The sequence below is a fragment of the Phasianus colchicus genome, chromosome 5, assembly GCF_987193195.1.
Source record: "Phasianus colchicus chromosome 5, bPhaCol1.hap1.1, whole genome shotgun sequence".
NCBI classification, from domain to species: Eukaryota; Metazoa; Chordata; class Aves; order Galliformes; family Phasianidae; genus Phasianus; species Phasianus colchicus.
The window spans coordinates 20,489,212-20,508,731 of NC_143440.1; the positions used below are offsets into that span (position 1 = coordinate 20,489,212).

Sequence of the window (19,520 nt, forward strand, 5' to 3'; positions counted from 1 at the left end):
TTTTGAGGCCTTCCTCTGGTCATACTCCAACAGGTCTGCATCTCTCCTGTACTGAGGACTCCATGCCAGGGTGCAGTACTCCAGGTGAAGCCTTGCCAGCACAGAGTAGAGGGGCAGGATCACCAACTTCGACTCTTTCAACAGAAGTGTGCAGCCCAGGATATGTTTGCTTTTCTGGGTTGTGAGGGCACCTTGCTGGCTCATATCCAGCTTGCCATCTGCCAGTACCTCCAAGATCTTTTCAGTAGAGCTGTGCTCCATCCTTACATCCTCCAGCTTGTTCTGATAGCAGCTTTTGCTACGACCCAGGTGCAAGACCTTGCACTTGGCTTTGTTGAACCACATGAGGCTCACCTGGGCCCACTGCTCGAGCTGTCCCTAAGTGCTACATCGACACATTTTTTGAACATCCCCAGAGATGGTGACTTCACCACTTCTCTGGCAGCCTATTCCAATGACTCACTACTCTTTCTGAGAAAAAAAAAAAAGTCCTAATATCCAAACTAGCCTGCTTCCTGCCTCTGTGCAACTTGAGGCCATTCTCTCTCATCCTATTGCTGGGAGAAAAGGCCAATCCCCACCTTATTATAACCTCCTTTCAGGGAATTGTAAGTAGCAGTAAGACCTATGGAAGCCCTGAATGCAGTCTTCTGAGTGCCACTTTTGGCCATAAGATTATTTGTTACATTTTTTTGTCAGGTCTTCATCTGGGACTCTGACATTCCACAAGAAACAAGTAGTTATATTAAGAATAATTTAACCAACTTTGTGGACCCTTTGCTGGACAACTGGCTGAATTTCAGAGCCATTCTTATTCCCTGTGGAGCTGAAAAACTACATGTTATTTTCATTCTCTGTAAAATGAGGAAATGTATAATGGATTTATAAAATAGATATCCCTCAATGGAGTTTTCTGCAGCAAAATCCCATAATTTTCAGTCATGTGTCAGGTAGTCAGAGCATTGATGTCCAGTTCATTTTGATTACAAAGGAACACAAGGAACATAGCTTTTATCTCAAATGTAAATGAAATTTCTTTAGTCAGTGCAGTTCCCAAATATTTATGGTTTTTGGCAGACTTGGGCAATAGTCATGTACCCATGACTATAATGCAACGTAAAATGATGTATAAATGCTTTTTCTCCACGTGGTGGTGCCAGTTGCACAGGGAAAATATTTTCCAGCACTGACTGCACAGCTCAAACCATTGAGCAATTATGTTCAGACACACATAAACCACACTAAAAGCTGTTTCAACTGGAGATCAATTAAAACCTTATTTACCTTTAGTATCCCTCCCAGAAAACATTTTTTCAAGGTGATTTTTCCTGAGTACGCTGGAAGTAAAGTGCATGACTGCTTACATATGCTCACCTGGCTGTGCTGATGATCAGATTGCTCTCATACAGCGCTGTTCACACCAGACTTCACTCTCACAGGGAATGGGGCTGGTAGGCAGCTGCCTGGGCAAGGTTTTGCATGAGTCCTGCAGAGGGACAGATTTGCTAGACTACTTCTCTGAGAGTCCCTGATCCCTCAATGCATACTGTCAGTGAGCTGCATCTGCTGTTTCAAGATAAGGGAGGAAACCAGCATGAGCCTGCAGAGAGTTACTTTGATTGATATCTGGTGTTGCAGCCTAACCTGATATCTTTTTGAAAAGGTCTCTCCAAATGCTAGTGAGGGGACAGTGAAGGCAGGCAGGTTGTGAGGAAGTCCTGGCAAGATAGGGAGAGCAGAAATGCTGTCCTTAGGGCTGGGTCATGACACCTTCTCACTGGTGAGCAACCACCAGAGTCAGGACAACCTTACTCTAACCTGCCTTGGCCTGGGAGCGACTACCGTGATTTCTGTTCCACCTTGTCCTGACACTCACATGCACTTGTTTCTACAGCAGCTCTGAGGTTTTGGTCAGAATCTGACCAAGGGTATCAGAGTTTGCAACCAAACTTTGTTTACTTTGTCATTACGTTACTTGATTTGGCACAAATAATTGCACTTAGTTACTGAGGAGGTATTGGCATCTCCTGGGGCATACAGTGTGAAATGAGTGACTGGCCCAGGTCTAGCTTCACTTCTCTATGACTTGTCATCTTGCAAGAACAGGAAGGAACTGTTGTTCTACAAGATCAAAGCTGATAATAGGAGGGAATCCTCTCATCATTTTTACCTATAGCAAGTGTTGCTACTGCAAACTCCCACTTCTGGAGCATATGTTCACTTTGGGAGAGCTTGGTGGATCATTACATTTTGTTGCATAATGTTTTTTGAAGAGACCAAAATCCTTCAAGGTGCTCTTGTGTAACAGAATTTGTTTTCTTTTTACTTGGAGTGAATTTCTGAGACATACGTGCTTTGTCAAAACCGTACGTGAGCACTGAACTTTACTGCCCACCTCTGTGGACACTTGCCTATGCCTGATGTACTGTTGACCAGAATACAGAACTAGTTTGTATATTGTTGATTTGTTCTCTTGTCAAGTACTTTCAGGATGCCATCAGGAAGGTAATATCTCTGAAAGTGAGATAGTGGGATCAGAAGAAAAGACACTGTGTGGTCCCAGAGCCCAGAGGCCTGGCTGCTGTTAACACAGGAAGCAGGCCTCTGGCCTTCAGTGAAACAGCTTTGGTATGCGACTGTAGTGTGACCAGACACCAGGTTCTTCTCTCCGATAACTGACAGCTCTGAAACTAGCTCTGAAGCTAGAAAGAAGAAAGCCAAATGCAGAGCTTTGTCCTAACACTGCAGGTGCTCCTCAGAGAGGCTGCATACTTATCTCAGAGCCCTAGAGTCTCACACAAGAAGACCTTGTTTTTATGAATTTTGTGGTTAAGCCTCATAAATTGCCAGGTGCCACCTGGATTTGAAAGTTCTGCATTGTGTTTAGTTGAAGTAACCTGTGGTTAGCACCAAAGTGGTCCTGGGAGCTCAGAGGCACAAGGATAAGTGAGATAAACAGCACTGCAGTGTCTTTAAAAAGCAGAGGGGACAAAGAAAGAGCAAGAGCACACAGGAGAGCAAGCAAGCTTGACATGTGGAGCAAACTGAGCAGACATAACAGCAGCTCTGCATACTGACAGGGAGCTAAAGGTAGGCTGGCTGTACTAATGGCAGCAATTCAAATGCTCGTAGGACAACTGAATGTTGATTCATTTTCCTGTTTTAATGCGCAAGTCAATTTTATTCTATATGTGCAGTGAAACTGTTCATAAAGCAAGGTCTTCCTTGACATGACTAACAGTATCACAGTTGTGCTTTTCTTCAGAAGCGTATGAAATATTGAGAGCTGGGAAGAAAAGGGATTTCTTTTCCCTTTTCAAGGTAAAAAGAGGTGATACTGAATACAGCTGTCAGAGTTGATTAAATAACCATGGCTGGGGTTCATGGCTGGGGTTCACTCTGTAAGAATCTGAGTGAGATAAACAGTGAGGAGGATTGTTCACTGTGACCCACAGCTAGAATAACAGACCAAAGGCAAATCTAGCATGAAATGTTCCTAGCACTGGGGATATTTCTACCTCTCCCAGCAGAGCCGCTTCAAACTGCACTGTCTGGCATCCAGGCCATTTAAAGTGTCTGGTGAGTAGCCCGTTGGCTGCTACTATCTCCTGAAGGAGACTAAGGTCAGGTGACCTAAGAGGGCTCTTTATCATTCATTTCTTCAAGGGAATGTTCAGTGTAAGAGAGAGAGAGAGAGGGAGAGAGAAAACGAAAAAAAGAACCAAAGATCATTGCACTTTTCTTTAGTGAGGGTAAAGCTTCATTTGAGTTGATAATTAATAGGAATGGCCACAGATTTGGAGACTGGTAAGGCTCTAAGGTGGCACTTAGTCTAAGGGATAGCTGAGGAGGGAATGTATTAAATATTTTACTTTAAATGTACTCGGTGCTGGCTGTTTCTTTATAATGAATTAGGTATTGCCCTGAATAGGCATTGTGTATGGGTTGAGACATTCTGAGATTGTTGCTGGAGATGGTGAAATTACACAAATTTCCCTTCAGAAAGGGATCTGCAGACAGTATAGGGCAGCAAGTGCTGCAGGTAATAGAGCACCTATCTGTAGGAATGCAAGACGATTCAGGGGCAAACAGGTTATTGCTCAGTGGATAGGTTTTACTACCTCTGTCACAAGATGCAGCCAAGAAATTGGGCAGTAGTAATGATCTGAATTCATCTGGGCACAGCAGCAGATCACAGATCCACAGGCAAGCAGAGCACAAGCAAGCACGTTACCAGGCTGTTTCGGCTGTGGACAGCAGGGGGCTGCAGTGCAGCCCGCGATGTTCAACAGCATGGGCAGCTGGACTGAGCAATGCAGGCAGATGGGGACAGAGGTATGGGCAGCTTGTTCTCAGTAGGATGAAATGAAGAGAAAGTAGGAAGAAAACAAATGTTAGCTTTGGTTGCCAAGGCCTAATGAACAATTTCGAAGTTAAACACTGCTCTTAAGGAAAGCTGAGCAGACTGATTTGTCATTCTGGGTCTAGAACTTTATCAAAGTGTGCAGTCCTTTCCCAATGGACTCTCAAAATTTGCACAGTAATGTTGCTTCATTGAAAGATTATCAATAAAACAATCTCAGAAACACACTGAGCATCACCAAATCATGGCATGGATATATTTCTTATGGAGGACACTTTCCACATAAACACAGAACTGAGATTTCCACCAAGTTTAGTGAATTGCTAGGTGAAGATATAATCAATTAGAGAAATCAAAGCCATACCCATGTAATTTCTAGTTTGATGTATATAGTCTTAATGTATAGTTTTTCTTTTTTTTTCTTTTTTCTTTTTTTTTTTTTTAATTCATATCAATTGGAGCAGAAAAACAAGATTTAAGTAAAACAAGTAAAACAATCAGGAAACACAGTTTAATCTTCTCTATGCTGTTTGTTCACTTTCTGCACTTGTCACTGTCAGATAAGGAAAAATAAGTTAGTCACTTTTGTGTTTGTTTCTACATGATTTTGTTTTCTTAGTCTGATACAGTAGCACAAAGTTTCAGTGTTTGAGGTGAAAGTCCTCTATTTATTTTTATACAATATCATATTCCCATAGCAACCACATTGATATTACTTTTGGTCGCATCTCTATGAAAGTTACAATTGGGGTCAAATTTGAACAGACATTTCAGCTTTCCAGTACCAGTAATCCTTACAAACAGAGTTCTCAGCAGGGCACTTAAACAGATGACTAACTTGAAATGTATAAATATTCTCTCTAGAGCAAATATGCAGCGAGTATAAATTGCTGTATCTCCTTTAGAGTCCAGGGAACCATTGCACCTTACATCAACAGAGGATATACTCCTACAGCTTTAATGAAACCACTCACATTCAGCATCTGTATACTAAAGTACCTTACAAAATTGAGGTCTGAATAAAGTCTGCATAGGGATTGAGTAGCATATGCTCCTCTGCCTGTGTAGGAAGGCATAGGCATGCATTAGACACTTCGGGTCAGAATCAAGGACTAAGAAGTGGTGTGACAGCAGTAGTCTCAAGTGATTGAAGTAATATAGCATGAGACAGAAAAAATTATGTCTTGAAGCCACCAATCTTGTTCAGTTTCATATGAAGAACTTGCCACACTTTCAGAACATTACTCTTCTGTCTATCATAGACTGCAAGTTAGTTATAAGAAGAAGGAGGCAGTTTGGAAAATTAGGACCTGATGACTAACAGGTGTATGCAATATGCATTGGTGGTATAATAGACTATAAATGTCTCCTGATCAAAGTCACAGCATAACCAAGTACTTATCTGAGGTACTGTATGGACAGCCACATTTGGATGTCTCAGTTTGTAGGTGTCTTGGGCAAAGCAACTTAAAAAGCATTTCTCAGTTAAAGTGATTAGAGTTACTGTATTAAAAGCATATGCTCAGGCACTGGCACTATTTCTCATTTCGGAACATAAGCTAACTTACAGCTTCTTTCTCAGGTGATCTGGTTTCTGCCACATTGGAAATGTCAATAACATCACAAATGGACCTACCAGAAGAGATTCAGCATCCATATGCAAAATTTTCTGAATGGAAATTCAAGCTGTTTAAAGTGAGACCATTTCAAAAAGCACCTTCTGATAAAAGCCAATGCATAAACAAGGATCAAGAAAAAGAGGTAGCTTCTATAGACAAAAACATCATACTGCATAAAGATGAAGAAGTTCCAAGAGGAGAAAAGTTAATTCTGACACAGATGGACTTCATGGGCAATACACAAGAACTTGAGAAAGATGTCAATGACATGAAAATACAAGACAACACAGTTCACCAGAACAACCTGAAACAACTTTGCCGCATCTGTGGAGTTTCGTTTAAAACTGATTGCTACAAGAGAACTCATCCAGTACATGGACCAGTAGATGATGAAACTCTGTGGCTTCTGAGAAAGAAAGAGAAAAAAGCAACCTCTTGGCCAGATCTTATTGCAAAAGTTTTCAAGATTGATGTGAGAGGGGATGTTGACACTATCCATCCCACTCGATTTTGTCACAACTGCTGGAGTATTATCCACAGGAAATTCAGTAATACTCCATGTGAAGTTTATTTTCCTAGGAACAGCACGATGGAATGGCAGCCCCACTCTACAAACTGTGAAGTGTGCCGCACTCCCAGCCGGGGAGTCAAGAGAAAAAGCCAACCACCCAACATACAACATGGAAAACGTGTGAAGATCATTGCAGAACGTGCTCGAGCTAACAGAGGCATAAAGAATCAAGTGCTGATAAATAACAAAAATGTAATGAAAGAGATTACCAACTGCAAGAACAGACATCTCAGCACCAAGCTGCTTGCAGTTGATTACCCAGCAGATTTCATTAAATCCATCTCTTGCCAGATCTGTGAGCATATTTTGGCAGACCCAGTGGAAACAACATGTAGACACTTGTTTTGCAGAGCTTGTATTCTCAGTTGCATCAAAGTTATGGGCAGCTATTGCCCCTCCTGCTGGTATCCTTGCTTCCCTACTGATCTGGTAACCCCAGTGAAATCCTTCCTGAACATCCTTGATAGCCTGAGCATAAGATGCCCTGTACCAGAATGTGATGAAGAGATCTTGCATGGAAAATATGGCCAACACTTCTCTAACCACAAGGAGATGAAAGATAAAGAGCTCTATAACCCCATAAATAAAGGTGGCCGACCAAGGCAGCATCTTCTCTCTTTGACCAGGAGAGCTCAGAAACATCGTCTGAGAGAACTGAAACGTCAAGTCAAGGCTTTTGCTGAGAAAGAAGAAGGTGGTGATATAAAGGCTGTATGCATGACTTTGTTCCTGCTAGCTTTAAGAGCAAAAAATGAACACAAGCAAGCAGATGAATTGGAGGCTATAATGCAAGGCAAAGGATCTGGACTTCATCCTGCTGTTTGCCTGGCAATCCGAATCAACACATTTCTCAGCTGTAGCCAATATCACAAAATGTACCGAACTGTAAAAGCTGTCACTGGGAGGCAGATTTTCCAGCCACTGCATGCTCTTCGCACTGCCGAGAAAGCCCTCTTACCAGGTTATCATCCTTTTGAATGGAAACCTCCATTGAAAAATGTATCCACTAACACAGAAGTGGGAATTATAGATGGACTATCAGGACTACCCCTCTCGATCGATGACTACCCAATAGACACAATTGCAAAGAGATTTCGATATGATACAGCCTTGGTTTCTGCTTTAAAGGACATGGAGGAAGAAATCCTGGAGGGCATGAAGGCAAAAAACCTGGATGACTATTTGAATGGTCCCTTCACTGTGGTAGTAAAAGAGTGCTGTGATGGAATGGGAGATGTCAGCGAGAAGCATGGAAGTGGTCCTGCTGTCCCAGAGAAGGCTGTACGCTTTTCATTTACAGTCATGAACATTGCTATAGAACATGGGAATGAAAGGATAAGGATCTTTGAAGAAGTAAAGCCTAATTCAGAGTTGTGTTGCAAACCCTTGTGCCTTATGCTGGCTGATGAATCAGACCATGAAACTCTGACAGCAATCCTGAGCCCTCTCATAGCAGAAAGGGAGGCTATGAAGAACAGTGAACTACTTCTTGAAATGGGAGGCATCCTGAGAACATTCAAATTCATCTTTCGAGGTACAGGCTATGATGAGAAACTTGTAAGGGAAGTAGAAGGGCTGGAGGCCTCAGGTTCCACTTATATCTGTACCCTCTGTGATGCAACCCGCCTAGAGGCCTCCCAGAATTTGGTCTTCCACTCCATCACCAGGAGCCACGCTGAAAATCTGGAGCGATATGAAATATGGAGGTCCAACCCATATCACGAATCTGTTGATGAGCTCCGTGACAGAGTGAAGGGTGTTTCGGCCAAACCTTTTATAGAGACTGTGCCCTCCATTGACGCGTTGCACTGTGACATTGGCAATGCAACAGAATTTTACAGAATTTTCCAGATGGAGATTGGTGAAGTCTATAAGAATCCTGATGCGTCTAAAGAGGAAAGGAAGAGGTGGCAGTTGACTCTTGACAAACATCTCAGGAAGAAGATGAAATTAAAACCTATGATGAGGATGAGTGGGAACTTTGCTAGGAAACTCATGTCCAAAGAGACAGTAGAGGCAGTATGTGAATTAATAAAGTGTGAGGAAAGGCATGAAGCCCTAAAAGAACTAATGGACCTTTATCTGAAAATGAAACCAGTATGGCGATCTTCGTGCCCTGCCAAAGAGTGTCCAGAATTGCTGTGCCAGTACAGCTACAATTCACAGCGTTTTGCTGAGCTCCTGTCTACAAAGTTCAAATACAGATATGAGGGCAAGATTACCAATTACTTTCACAAAACCCTTGCTCATGTACCTGAAATCATTGAGAGAGATGGATCTATTGGTGCTTGGGCAAGTGAAGGAAATGAGTCCGGAAACAAACTATTTAGGAGGTTCCGAAAAATGAATGCCAGGCAGTCCAAATTCTATGAAATGGAGGATGTCTTAAAGCATCACTGGCTATATACTTCTAAGTACCTCCAGAAGTTCATGAATGCTCATAAAACGTTAAGAAGCCAGGGCTTCGTGATTGATCCAGATGATGGGTTAGGTGATTCTTTGCCACCGGAGATCTCTTTGGAAAGCCGTGATTCAGTGGAACTCTAAATGTAAAATACATTTGGTGTTGGGTTTGTGATAGTCTTTCTGAGTGGAGACAGCTTCCTTTTCAGGCCTGTTGAGGTACAGGGAAGGTTGAAGCTTTAATTTTTATACTCCCTTTTAAAGGTGCTGAATGGAGTTTAATGAAATGCCATGTCTGTTGGAAGCTTTGAACAGAAGCAATGCAGTGGTGCATTTACCAGTTGTTATGTGAGAGGGAAGTGGAAACAAATTGCAAAGAAGGGCCATTAATTTATTTTGGTCTCAGAGTGTTGTTTATAAGTGAGAAAGACAGAGTAAACAAGGTTTTATATAGAACAGTATTTTGGAATGAATATAATACTGGAAAGTTATGACACTTGCTGAAAAATTGAGCATGGCTATTTGTTCTGTTTGCATTTTATAAGCTATTTTGCTATTTACTTCTCAAGAGGATTTGATTATTTTATTGATGGCTCTTCGGCTTTTGTAAGTCAAGATTTGCCAGTGAGGCAGTTAGGTAATTGTTTTGGGATGAACAAAGTTTGGGTATTTTTACACAATATACTGACTAAAGATACAAACTTTGATCTCAAACATTTAAAACATTTAATGTTTAGGTTGTAGCTCTGCTTAGGGGCAGGTGGTGGTATCAGCATGCTAATTTACTATATGAAGATAAAAGAACAGTAGCTATAATTTTTTGAAGATATTTTTATTGTAGTGCATTTACTATAAAATGCAAACCTGTGCTTGTGCTCCTAAATCAGCATTACAGCATCCTGTGCTCTCACTATACAAAGCACATTTAAGCTCTGCTGTGCAGCTTGTTGCTTCATGCAAATTTTAGATTTTGATGGTGACTTCATTATGTATACTTTGCATATTTTTACCAATTTTGCCAAGTATACTTTGCATACTTTGTACCAATTTAATCTTACTGGGTAAATTCCTGGTCTTACTGAAGTCACAACTAAATCGTCACTGAATGCAAGCTCATAATTTCACCAGGTGACAAAAAGTCATAGCAGACCCATTTTTCAGGAGATGGATGTTAACTTTATCAGGCACATGTCAGTGTTCTGGTCTTCTCTATTAAATAGTTCCGTTACCATTTCTGATATGCTCTAACACTATCCAATATTGAGCTTTCTCTCATCTAGGAAATGTCACTTATTTCATTTTCTAGATATATAAAATGGGAAGAATGATGTTTATTAACCTGAAGGATAGACTGCATAAAGGCATAGTGAAAAGAACTATTAGCTGCCTTGAAATTACTGTATAGTGTATTTTACATTATTACAATAATATTTAGTTAGCATTCCTCATATTTTAAACTCTATCAGGAGCACCATTATGTTGGTAGTATTTGCTTTTCTGAAGTGTTATTGCTACATGACTGAAAGCTGCTTAGATCAGATGAGATTGCACCAGTAGTTCTTGTGGATAATGTTGGTTTAAATGGATAAAAGGATTTAAAAGTTAATGTGTGTAAACCATGAGATTTGGAAACCAAATTATTTCTGGACATATCACCAGTGCAAATGAACAAGTCTAGACCTTCATTCAGCAGTGTTCAAATGCAAGCTTAAATTCAAGTATGTGACTCGACCACTGAATGCATACATGCATACATAATGTAAGCATTTAGTGGTAGCTTACATCTGAAAAAAATTAAATGTTAAAATTATGTGGATTTTATTCAATGGCATAGGCAAGAAATATACTCAGAAATATCTGAAATATCCCTAAATCACCCACCCTTTCACATTAGCATCTGTAGCTAGGGCACAATTGTGTCTGAAGAAATACTTCAGAAACAAGATTAAATGCACAAAGAATCAAAAGCACGGATCTAAAAAACCCACACTTTGTGTTTTCATTTTTATGTGGCAGGAGTTGGTTTGTGAGTGTAAGAGAACAACAAACTTAAAGGACTACTGGTCTGAGGTTTCTGTTAGTAATATCTTGCTCTTGTTATTTACTAAATCTTTGAGGGTCTGGTATTTACTATTTATGAATTATGAAGAAATAGAGTTAAGTGTTAGTAACAAGTATAAAAATTAATCATATTTTGATAATGCCTTTCATTTGATTTTATTATTTTAAATCCAATTTTAAGGTAGTTTGTAATTTAGGATTTAGTTTTAATAGGGTTTATTTAAATATAGTTTAACCCTGTGTCAAAATTTGAGGCTAGAAACAATGTCTTCTGCTTCAACACTTCATTTTCTAAGCAGTCACAAGAACAGCAGTCTTCTGTATGGTTTACCATGTACATCTGCACTTACTGAGTGTTCATTTCTAGATTAAATTATTTCTTTCAATTCTTTGAATAAAACAAGTACTTCCCATAGTGCATAAATGCAGGTTTACATAAGTATCATTTTTTACTAATAACTGCAGACAAGTACAACTGTTTCCCATGGAGTATAAGTATCAGCAGTATGGCAAAGAATATCCTTTAGCAGTAAATGCAGACACGCTTTCATTATGCAAATAGTTGCACACTTTTTTGTTCCGTTGTATACCTAGTTAGGGCAATTGTATTACCTTAGTTTTCATTCTTCCTCTGGTTGGATAGCCCAAGGCATAGTTTAATAGTCCTGACTGAGCTCATGGTGATTTTCACCTCATTTAAGTGGTTTATGTTGCTTTTGCACAAGAGTGAATTTCACTCAAGTAATCTCAACCTGTTTCTTGCACTGCATGCGCACCGCTGGAGAAACTGGCCAGACTTTGGTCATTTTGCACACATAATCTCAGTGACTTCACTGACATTTTCAAATTCCAAATTAACACGCTGCTTACATAAGAGCAAGCGATTTGTCCCACTCCATTCAAAAGAGTTGAGTACATTTCATCCATATATGTCTGATTTCTCACTATGAACTCATGAACTCATCAGGCTGAACAGTTCATGGGCTGGGACACAGGCAGGTAGGAGGATAGGGAAGTATTCTTTTGTGAAATACTATGGAGCTGTCAAAACACATTTCATATCTCATCAACTGTGGGCAGAACAATTGACACAGGTGATTGTTAATATTTTCTTTATCCTTTTCTTTAGGCTTGAATCTACTTTAATCTTTTTTTCCCTGTTGTTGACATTCTGTGTAAATCAAAAGACTCTTCGAGAGTTTTGAACTCATTAAAACAAACAGAACTGAAAGGGTAGGTACCTGCAAGTGGGGCTTTGTAAACAGGAATAAAATAACAATGCTGCATGCATCCCAGAGAAAACACATTTTGACTGCAGACAGGTGCATCATTTGTTTACTCAGCCTATTGTTAAGCTTTTTGGTTTTGAAGAGGCTTTAGAAAAGTGGAGACACTTTTATTCATGGTACTCTCTCAAACCTTCACATTTTCTTTTTCTATACTAATACTTTGTAAAAATCTGTCAGTAATTACTTCAAGGTGAATGCTTTTATTTTTTTGAAAGTTTATTGACTGTATTCTTTATACAATGACATTATGTATCCTGTTTTGTTAGTTTTATTCAAGGGCTTCAGACTATGAATTGCCTTGTTATGAAATGATGTGAATATAAGAGGAGTCTCACATGTTTTTTCCTCACAGGAATAATTCTATTGACTCTAAGCAAACCAGCATTGACTTTTACTCAGGTAGTTCAGATACAAACTTTAGATATTTACAGTATCCCAGTTACTCACTGCACTGAGTTCTGTGTGCTGTCTCACAGCACAGCTTCATCATTTTACTTTTTCTTATTGTATTACAGTTTCTTTATTTGTAACACTTGTTTAAAATAAAGGTCTTATAAGTATTTAAGTTTCTGAATTTGTATTTCTTTAGTTTTTTGACTGTGCTCATTGTTGTTGTCAGGTTGTGATAACAGTCTCACTTTTCATGTAAATTGTGCATGTTTTTTTATTTGGACTGTTCTAATACCCAGAGACTTCACTGGGATTCCAGCCCTGTTCTGAGGTCACCAGGTTAACAAAAATGAAGATTGCTCCACGCATCTCTACAGCCCTTTCTGCACCTTTCCCCACAGGCAGCTGTCTGATAGGAAAGTAAAACCAGTTTCCTTTAGTCTGTAGATAACTTTTGCTTCATTTACAAACACTACCCCAGTATTTGTTAAAAATCAGCCGTGACTATTATGTCTGTGTTACTGCACTAAACCTCTTTACTGACTTCAGTGCACCCTTTGCATCAAATCTTGTCTTATCATAGATTTTGCAGCTGCAAAAGCTAGTTTGTATCTATCTTTAAGTTCATGATTTTTAGTTTTCCTTCAGATAGGAAAGTCTTTCTTTCCTTCCATTGATATGTCAGGGTCAAGTAACTTACTTAAACTAACTGGTCTGGATGGAATTAATGCTGAGCAAATTGAGCATTTACATTATTAGCTACCTGATTTCCTGCTGCAATCAGGTAATTAGATACCTGATTTCTAGACTTTATATAACCAACTTAATTCTCTCAGTTTACCATGAATAAAAATTTCTGGATGGAAAAAATGGAAGTGATTAAAACAACGACAACAACAAACAGAACAAAACATAAAACCGATCCCCCCAGACAGCTTCCTGGTAAACTGGGATGATTTCATTCCTTTATTCCTAAAGTAATAATCATAGAATCACTAAATGGCTTAGTTTGGAGGAGACTTTAAAGATCATCTAGTTCCAATCCTCCTGCCACAGGCAGGATTGCCAGCCAGTAGATTAGGCTGCTCAGGGCACCATCCAACCTGGTCTTGAACGCATCCAGGGATGAGGCACCCACAATCTCTCCGGAAAACCTGTTCCAGTGTTTCACCACCCTCCGAGTAAAAAAATTCTTCCTAACATCTAAGCTAAATATACCTTGTTGTAGTTTAAAGCCATTCCCCCTCGTCCTGTCACTATCACACCATGTAAATATTCAGTTCCCATCCTGCTTGTAAGCTCCCTTCACGTACAGGAAGGCTGCATGAGGTCTCCCTGTAGCCTTCTCTTCCCCAGACTAAACAAGCCCAGTTCCCTCAGCCTTTCTTTGCAGGAGAGGTGCTCCAGTCCTTTCATCTTCTTTTTGGCCCTCCTCTGGACCCACTCCAACAGCTCTGCATCCCTCCTGTACTGGGGGACCCAGGCCTGGACACAGTGCTCCAGATATGGACTTACAAGGGCAGAGCAGAGGGGGACAATCACCTCCCTCTCCCTACTGGCCATAATAATTGACTGAAATTTACTTTCTGTGTATTCTCACTAGAATCAGAAACAGATGAAGAATAATGAGGTCTCCAGCACTGTTTTTCAGACTGCTGTTTCAGGTGATTGAATATAGCATAATTTTCAAAGAAATGACCAGCTCTAACTCCTTAGTATGGGAGCTTTTCTACTTTCTTCATCAAGCTTAATATTGCCCGTAGTCCCAAAGGACACTTTAGAAAGGATTTAATTAGCAGTTTTTCTAGCAACACCAGCAGAGATGTCAAAAGGTGAAACTGCTGTATTTTCAGTGCCCAGCTCTTCCTCTGAAGATGGGCATTTTGAACAAGAGAAATCACAGTAACTACCAACAAAAGGTGGTTCTGCATATGTCGTAGTGGCCAATGCATGTTTTGAGAAATCAGAAGGTTTTTACAATGTTTATCTTGCTTTTTTGTTAAAGAAGGACAATTTCCAAAGCCCAAATACAGGCACAAAACAGGAGTTTTCTCAAGCTATTCTCAGAAGTTAGTTTTGCTTGAAATGGGAGAGGGTAGGAATCATATATGGAGGGAGCTGGAGTCAACAATCCTTACAATTAATCAAGTCCTTCTGTCTGCACTGCAGTAAATCTGGTAGTAAATAACTTTACAGATTTCTTTTCAATCTGAACACAGTCTTCTCCTTTTGCTTTGGGTTCCCAGTGGCATTATTTCCACTCTTTTCAGTGGTCTTTTGGTGCAATGAGTCACTCTGAACTATGACACGTTTTAGTGCTACCACTAAAGTTTGTGCTTTGCCTTTTCTGTAGATTAATTAGGTACTTCAGCATTTAAGTACCTTCCACAACCAGTAAAACCATATACTGTTATCTTAAAAGCTGATGATAACCACAGCAACACTAAAATGTGACAGGGAACCCTGATGCTGCTTGTTGTGGTTACAAAATACACAGGTCAGTTGGATGCAGACACAATAGGGATTTACTTCTGCACTCAAATCTGCTTAATTTTATCCTCTAATTCTACCCTGCATGAGAAAGAAACGTATTGATTATCTGGTTTTAAAGACAATCAATGCTCTAACAAGTACATGCCTCAAAAGCTTCATCAGAATTATCAAATAATTAAATATTTTCTGCAACCTTGAATGCAATCTGAAGCATCTTCATTTACAGGTCAGTGGTCATACACTTCTTTATGCTCAAGTCCTTAGGAATTTTTTATTTTACTTTACCTATGATTTACTCTTCCAGCAGTAAATCTGAAATGTGATTTAATGCTTGTTCTACTACCCTTCCCTGCAAGACTGGGACATAGTTTGGCTATTTCTCCCTCTTTATGAAGTGACACACACATTTAAAAAAGTACAAACAAATTTGTTGCCCAGCGTGGCTCCTCAAGAATTTGAGATATCGATAGCAACAGGGTAACAGGTAAAACGCAAACTGGCTATTGCCAGGGACTGAAGTAATTGTGAGAAGTCCTTCACTCTGTACAGTGGTGAAAGGATGAAGGGTGAATTTCTGTTGTGCGCATATATTGCCCTCCTGTCTGTGTTTGATGATGTTCTTTAATTTTAATGTGGAGATTTTTTGCTGTTGATGTAAATGAAGCTTGTAATGTGTGCTGAATGTATATTTTAATGACAATTTGGCTGAGTAATACCTATGACTAAACTATAATGTTTATGTAGGATATTGTCTATTGAATTTCAGCAGTTTAAAGGGCTCTAACTTTCATTTATTCCTTTGAAAAATATACAGCCTTATTTATTCTGAGTATATTTTGAGGAAAGAGGAAACTACTATTTAAATCTATGGATTTACACTAATGTAAAAATGGATGAAACAAGTCCCAGGATGATCTACTTCCCATTTACAAGTTCTACCCACACTATAACCTCCATCAGAATATAAGTGGTTGGAAATGGAAATTTTGTCTTGTTACCCTTTACTGTCTCTACTGTTGAGTCATGAAAGTGTCAAGGGGAGTACTGTGCATACACATTTGTGCTGATGGGAACATATTGCTGCTTTTGAAAGGGGTGGCTGCTCAGGGTCTGCACAAACTGATCAGATGGCTGACAGCTGCTCCCGCTGCTTTTCCTTTTTATTCAGGGCTCCAGCGCAAGAACTGGACTGTGAATCCTGAGCTATTAGTGTTGGCTCACGAATGTTGAATGGATGGTATTGATTTTTTGAAAAGATGTTTGGAACAGTAATAAAAATAAAAAAATCAAGTAAAAAATGATGAGGCTTTACAGATAGCCAATAAAAGACTCCACAACAAGTTAGTAAACTCTTGGGCTATTCAACCTTGACAATGTCCTTTTCAATCTGAATCCAATCTTGCCCCCATGCTTTGTGGAGCTAGCTGCATTTGTTTTCACCCTCATAATGCAACACTGGCTCAATGAGTCGCCCTGAGCAACAGCTTGCACTTTCATGCTGTCACAATCTACCCAGTCACCCTGCAGGAGCAGAGAAAGAAACGTGCAAGGGAAGACCTGGAGTAAATGATAAAAGTCCTGTTCATCAGAAGGAACTTCTAAAGTCAATGGGAGCTCACGGCATGTGGCAACTGTGAAGCCAGACCCCTTACAAACTTCAGATGCACTTCCCAAGCACACACACATAGTGGCCTTTCCTAGACTTTCAGATTTGCAGTGTTTGCTTTACTCCCTGAACAGGTGAAAATAACTCACTCATTTTTATTACAAACTTTATTATCCAACTAATATATTTTTAAAAATACAAATGCAAAGCAGTTGTTGAGCACAGTGGTTTAAAAATGTAATTTAACTTTTACTATGAGGTAATAATCCTTAATGATAGCCAAACCTGACACATAACCATTCAGTACCTTTCAAAATAAAAAATGAATTACCCAGAATTAAATACTTGAAAGGAAAGATTTTCGTAATGGAAGTCCCTGAAGAAAACTGACCCTCAGCATCTGAATATTTCATTATTTCTGACACAAGGGACTTAAAAATCACTTCAATTTAAAAACAGATTAATTAGTCTAATTTTAGCTCATTACACTAACATAAAATTGGAGCAAGGCAGTTATAAATTAGGCCAAATATTTTCTGGAACTACTCACTAAGATTAAAAAAAAATAAAATGGGCAATATGGTCTTTGTTTACTGACAGATGCTAAGACCACTGAGTATATGAGATAAGATTTTTTCCTACAAGCAGTTCTACCACATTTCCTGGGAATGATTGGAGAGTAAGTTATACTACTGTAAAAAATACAGCACTGAGTTACCAATATCTGGCTGTGTGTTTGTACGATGCCCTCTGTGATAAGCTTCCAATATGGATATTACAAAAACATACATAAGAAACAAAAAACGTTCATGAGTTTTGAAATATAACTGAAATATTGAGATAATATCAATTTAATAAAATGATCACTAGGAACCTCAGTAACCCACTTTGTTTCAACCACTGCTAGCTGTTTTAGTCTCCCAGTTGAATACAAATCAGTGGTACAAATCTATTCAAATAATCTCCGAAGAAAAGACTTTTTCACTGGTGTGGTTAACTTCATGGTTTTCTTTTTGTGCAGTCGTTTCATGGGTTGCTTTTTCAGATGCACCACCTTTTTGGGAGTTTGCAGCCCTTTATTAAGGTCAACATGCTCATTGCAGAAGTACTTGACGTTTGCTTCGGAGAGCCGTAGGAGCATGCTCTCTGACAGATCCATACACTGTGCATGAACCCAATGGCCAGACCCACTGGAACACAAAATCATTGCAGGCTTGTTGAGTTCTGTTGAATAGAAAGGCACCCAGGTGTTAATATCAATACTGCAGCTGGCACAGCAGATGATCCAGTACCCTGTTTCTGATTCATCTTCTTCATCATCTTCATTGTAAGTATCAGTGTCATCAACGTCAAAGCTACTGGCTTCAGCACTAAAAGAAAACTCTTCAGAATCTTCAAATGGAGTGGAGTCTCCCTGGTCTTCAGTAGATGCCTGACTGCATGCTTGTGATGTCAATTCTTCTTCTTCGTCTTCATCCTCTTCTGCTCTGTTGCATCTCAAAATGTAGAAGAAGTTTGCATCTGAGATTAACTGTTTGTTGGCCCCAGGAATGCCCAACAATATAGACCCTTTGCCCATATCATAGCCAAACCACATCCTACAGTGTTTAATGTCAGGTGTCCAGTCTGGACTTGCCCTTTCAACAATCTCTATTTTATTATCTTCCAAAATTATAGTGTTACAGATCATCCGTTTCTGGTTGTCAGACTGGTAGCCCCCAACAAGGATGAATTCAGTATCACCAGTTTGAGTCACAATACCACTCGACACAGATATTCCCCCTGGCAAGATAGAGCAGGTCACGGCTGGGCTGCCCAGCGGGAGATCAACTTTTAGCCTGTAAAGGCTGGGAGGCCGGGTGTTATTTTGAAGTGAATGGCCTCCCAAAATGTAGATTGTATCATTCCTGGCAACTGAAACATGGAAGGAAAGTCCATCTTGAAGCTCTGGAAGTATGTATGACGTACAGCATCCAAACTCAAAATCAACAAGAAACACAAATGGCAAACAGTCAACTACACTATTCCATTTTTCAGTAGTTCTCTGTGCAAGAGGAATGTATGATCTACCTCCAAATATAACAATCATGCTTTTTCCCCGGCTATGAACCACATTAATTGTATGTCCATATCTAGCTTCAGGGACATCTCCACCTAGATCTTTCTCAATGCATTGAAACGTGGTTTTCTTGGTAGTTTTGTTTACCACACTCATAATGTAAACCTTATCAGAAAGATCATTGTTAGGTGTTTTCCCACCATGAATGATGTACTGGTGCTTATCGGACTCCCCATCGCTTCTAAGCGTGCAAATAGCTGGGTAGCGGAGCGGGGGAAGGTAACAGGAATCCCTAGAGAAGGCAGCAGGTTTCATTTTGAGCTCATTCTGCTTTATATCAAGGAAGAAAACACCCGTGGGACAGGATCTCTTCGGCCATCCTTTCTGCCCAAAAAAGAAGACGTGCCCATCAAAATTCAGCAGTGAAGAACCTGGCTGAAGCAAAGATGAATTGCTGACAGCCGATACCATCTGCAGTGACATTGCATCTGCTGGCTGGGTCATCCTGTGGTATCTGAGGCAAACAACACAAAAGAAAGACGTTTTGAACACTCTCCGAGTATCTACTTGAATAAGTGGCATTAAAATTGCACGTCAGTTCTCTCATCATTTAAACTGCATGCCAGCTATGCGGAATTTTGTTAAAAAAAAAAAAAAAAGGTAATA

General features: G+C 39.7%; 2 protein-coding genes across 2 annotated transcripts in view; one reads left to right on the forward strand and one right to left on the reverse strand.

The window, feature by feature from the left end:
• The first annotated feature begins 2,927 nt into the window (after positions 1-2,927).
• On the forward strand, positions 2,928-12,801 carry RAG1 (recombination activating 1). Its single transcript, XM_031593354.2, has 2 exons — positions 2,928-3,090; positions 5,946-12,801. The coding sequence occupies exon 2, from the start codon at positions 5,972-5,974 to the stop codon at positions 9,098-9,100; it is 3,129 nt and encodes a 1,042-aa protein (XP_031449214.2). The 5' UTR covers positions 2,928-3,090; positions 5,946-5,971; the 3' UTR covers positions 9,101-12,801.
• A 3,298-nt stretch (positions 12,802-16,099) lies between these two features.
• The window catches only part of RAG2 (recombination activating 2), a 136,785-nt gene continuing 133,364 nt past the window's right edge, over positions 16,100-19,520 (reverse strand). The window contains exon 5 of the mRNA XM_031593355.2: positions 16,100-19,368. Within this exon, the coding sequence (XP_031449215.2) occupies positions 17,745-19,368 (1,624 nt within the window). The 3' untranslated portion in view covers positions 16,100-17,744. The remainder of the gene's footprint in view (positions 19,369-19,520) is intronic.